This window comes from Equus asinus, chromosome 25 (genome assembly GCF_041296235.1).
Source record: "Equus asinus isolate D_3611 breed Donkey chromosome 25, EquAss-T2T_v2, whole genome shotgun sequence".
Lineage (NCBI taxonomy): Eukaryota > Metazoa > Chordata > Mammalia > Perissodactyla > Equidae > Equus > Equus asinus.
The window spans coordinates 20,316,147-20,320,195 of record NC_091814.1 but is presented as its reverse complement, the minus strand read 5'-3'; the positions used below and the strand labels follow the sequence as shown (position 1 = coordinate 20,320,195).

The following is a 4,049-nucleotide window of genomic DNA, read 5'->3' as shown; positions in this document are numbered from 1 at the left end:
AGAAAAGAAAATCTTGGTGAAGAAATTGAAGATATACAAAAAGAACCAAATTGGAATTTTAGAACTGAAAAACAAAATTACCAAAATAAAAAATTCAGTGGATAGGGGCTGGCCTGGTGGTGTAGTGGTTAAGTTTGCATGCCCTGCTTTGGCTGTCTGGGGTTCACAGGTTTGGATGCTGGGCACAGACCTATACACTACTCATCAAGCCACACTGTGGCAGTGTACCACATACAAAATAGACAACAACTGGTACAAATGTTAGCTCAGGGCCAGTCTTTCTCACACACAAAAAAGAGAACACTAAATGGATGGATTCAATAGCAAAATGAAGTGGACAAAAGAATCAGTGAACTTGAAGTCAGAACAATATACATGACCTAAGCTGGACAACAATAAATTGGGTAAGTACAATAGACTTTTCTTCTCATCTTGTGTTTCCTAAATTATATTTGACAGTTGAAGCAAAAAGCATACATTGTCTTGCGGCTGGCCCTGTGGCATAGTGGTTAAATTTGATATGGTCTGCTTTGGCAGCCCAGGTTCATGGGTTTGGATCCTGGGCCCCAACCTATATCAGTCATCAGCCATGCTGTGGCAGTGACCCACATATAAAGTGGAGGAAGATTGGCACAGATGTTACCTCAGGGCTAACCTTCCTCAAGCAAAAAAGGAGGATTGGCAACAGATGTTAGCTCAGGGCTAATCTTCCTCAGCCAAAAAAAAAAAGCATAACATTGTTTAAATGTGAATTTCAATGTATATAGAGGAAATATTTAATAAAATTATATTATAAATGGAAGAGTGTAAAGAGACATAATGGGAGGTAAGTTCTCTATATCTGTCTCCAACTGGTAGAAAGTGAACACTAGGAGATCTTCATGGTGACGGAATTGTTCTATATCTTGATTTTGGTGATAGTTACAAGAATCTACATGTATGATAAAATGCCATAGAACTATATGCACAGATTTGTTCCAATGTCCATTCACTGGTTTTGATTTTGTACTACAGTTACACAGGATTAGCCATTGGGGGACACTGGGTGAAGGGTACATGGGACCTCTCTGTATTGTCTTTGCAACTTCTTATATACCTAAAATTATTTCAAAATGAAAAGTAAGAAAGATAAAAAAGGATTGACAGGGCATCTTCACAGGCAATTGGGAAATTCTCTTTTCAATCTGGAGGCCAGACATGAAGGGAGGTGATGCTCAGAGGGTAGAGTTTTCTGGACTAGAACCTTCCATTCAGACCCTAGCCTCACCTTCAGGTGACATCACAAAGCCTCAGAAGCCCCACCCACCACCCAGAAGTTTTGCCAGTTGAACTATCACCTCAGAACTGTGATGACATTATGAGCAGTTGTTCAACCTTGCTGAGCAAACTTCTCTGCCTGCTCAGTCACATCCGAAAGAAAATGGCCCCACATGATCAACAGGATCAACAGATAAGTGGCCACAGCCCCGCACCCATCCTAGGATATAACAAAGAGCAAGCCCAATTCTCTTAGAGTTTTCTTGGTTGTATGGGCAGTCTGCTTATACCACGTATCTCAAGTCCCTGAGAACCTGTGTCTTCCCCACAACTTCCAGCCTTCTTATGGGACAAGGGTGCACTGCCATATCTGATCCTGCTTACCTAGTAAAAGTTCTCTTCTTCTTTGCACTCCTAATAACTCTGGTGGCTCTACTCATCCTGGCCTGGAAAGTAATCAAAGACAAGGCAACAAGAATAGACAGCCAGACCCAAGAAAGGAGGCAACATTGCAGGCATGAAGATCTATGATTCTTAGTGGAGACTCTATTGAGGTGAAGACCTGGAGGTCCAAAAGGCAGGGCCATCTTGGAGCTGTTTTAGAGCTTAGAGCCTGAGAAGGAACAGCTGCTCTAACCACCCAATTCTCCCAACGCCAGATGCTCCCCCCAGGCGTCATTTTCCTCCTCTACCACCTCCATGATAACTCACTCTCATCCTGCCGTTCTTTGCCTTGTCCAGGCTCCTGAGTTTGAATGTCTTCTGTAGATTTTCTAGACTAAAATTATAAACGGCTCTTGATTTCTGCATTAACAAACACATGGAGAATTAAAAATTGATTACAAAGCCCAAATTTTCCTTTTTAAATTGAGCATGTGTTGACTTAGGGATATTGAAATTATTGGGCGCTCACAACATCTCAAACTCTATAATGAAGCTATACTGGAAGATCAGTTTGAGAAGATCTTTGAAATGGAACAGCTCACTACTTTGAATTCCAGGTAAAGTTCTCTCTCCTCTTCACGTAATTCTGGGAATAAACAGTATTTCTTCCCAAATAATGATTTGAAGCACCATGTACTTTTTTTTCTTCTTCTCCATCCTCAACTTTGTGGGTTGGCAAATTTTTAAAATATCACATTCTAAAATGATAATTTTATTTCATTTTTTAAATCTTTTCTGAGTTTGGAAAAAATTAACTCCCTTTTCAAATGAAATCCAAATTAAAGAGGCAGTGTTTTTAAAATTCATACTCACATCCAATTAGGCTTGACTTATCCTCAAGAACATTTGACCATCTGCTTGGAAGGGATGAATACTTTTCTAGGAGAAAAACCTCTATGTGCAACACCATTGTTAACCCTTCCTCCTAGGAGCATCCTATCAGGAATCCCCTTGACTCCCTCCTCACATGCACTTGACTCTGGAGTCTCAAGCCAACAGTCCTTCCCTCTAAAGCTTTTCCCAGGGGCCGGCCCCATGTCCAAGTGGTTAAGTTCCCGCGCTCCGCTGCAGTGGCCCAGGGTTTCGCCGGTTCAGATCCTGGGCGTGGACATGGCACCGCTCATCAGGCCATGCTGAGGCGGCACCCCACATGCCACAACTAAAAGGACCCACAACTGAAATACACAACTATGTACCAGGGGGCTTTGGGGAGGAAAAGGAAAAAATAAAATCTCTAAAAAAAAAAGAAAAAGCTTTTCCCAAATCTTAGAATCAGAGACTGTGTTCAGCCCTCTCTAAGAATAAATCCCCCTGGTAGCTGGGCCGTGTAATCTGTGTCTCAAACCCATGCATCACTCTTTCACTTCTGCTTTAACTCATAAACATTAAGGAGCTTGGTCACGTGGTGCTGAGGAGAGGTTAGTATTGCTACCAGACCCAAGGGGACCCCACTCCAGTCAGGGAGGGTTCCCACCTGTCTCCTTGAGTGCCTGGTCATAGTGGGGTGATCACCTCTGTGGTTGACCAGCTTCAGCAGAGACAGATCATGGGTGGCTGGCAGTGGCACTGAGAATCTCACAGTCAAGGAAGACATAATCCCTTCCCCCTGGCAGCATGGGCCCCCTCTATCAGAGGCTGGCTGGCATTCCCCTTGAGCTGGCTACCCATGCCCCTTCTCAGTCCAGCACGCCTGCTTGGGAAGTAGGGGTGGGGTGGAGTGGGGAATGGTGAATTGACATGAGTGAGCCTGGTTTCCACACATCTCTTTGTTGATGAGGAGTTCCACAAAAGGCCTGTGCATGCCTCAGAGTTGGCAGACAGATCCTCAGCACTCCCAACACTCTCCAGATCTTTCTCTCCTACCCTGCAAATGCCCCTATTCATCCAACAAACTTTAGTGAGCTCTTGACATGTATCGGACTCTGTCCTGGGTGCCAGGGATACAAGAGAAAGGGGTCCCACCTTCTCTCCCCTAAAGCCTGTACAGCATAGTGAGAGAGAGATGTTAATGAACCAATCACATAGATGAATGCTTAATTATAAACTGAGAAAACTGCTCTGAAAAAGATTTTGGCTTTATGAGAGCATCTATCAAAGGAAACTGACCTAGTCTGGAGAAGGCTTACCTGAGGAAGTCATGCTTGGACTGAGAGATGAGGAACAGGTGAAAATTAAACAGGTGGAGTGGGGCAGAAGGGCACGACATTCTAGACAGAGAGATCAGCATGTGCAGAGGCCTGTAATGCAGGAGTTTGCTGTCTTAATGGGATAGAAAGACAGGGTTCTGGAGCACAGAAAGAGCTTGAGAATGGAGCACTAGGAAGCTGGAGACATAGGTGGGACTGGAT

At 43.8% G+C, this 4,049-nt stretch overlaps 1 protein-coding gene across 1 annotated transcript; it reads left to right on the top strand.

The window, feature by feature from the left end:
* Nucleotides 1–819: 819 nt before the first annotated feature.
* Nucleotides 820–1,778, top strand: SMIM42 (small integral membrane protein 42). The gene is given in 4 exon segments (XM_070498065.1): nt 820–826; nt 1,569–1,613; nt 1,616–1,723; nt 1,726–1,778. Coding segments are annotated over 4 exon segments (213 nt in total).
* The last annotated feature ends 2,271 nt before the right edge of the window (nt 1,779–4,049 follow it).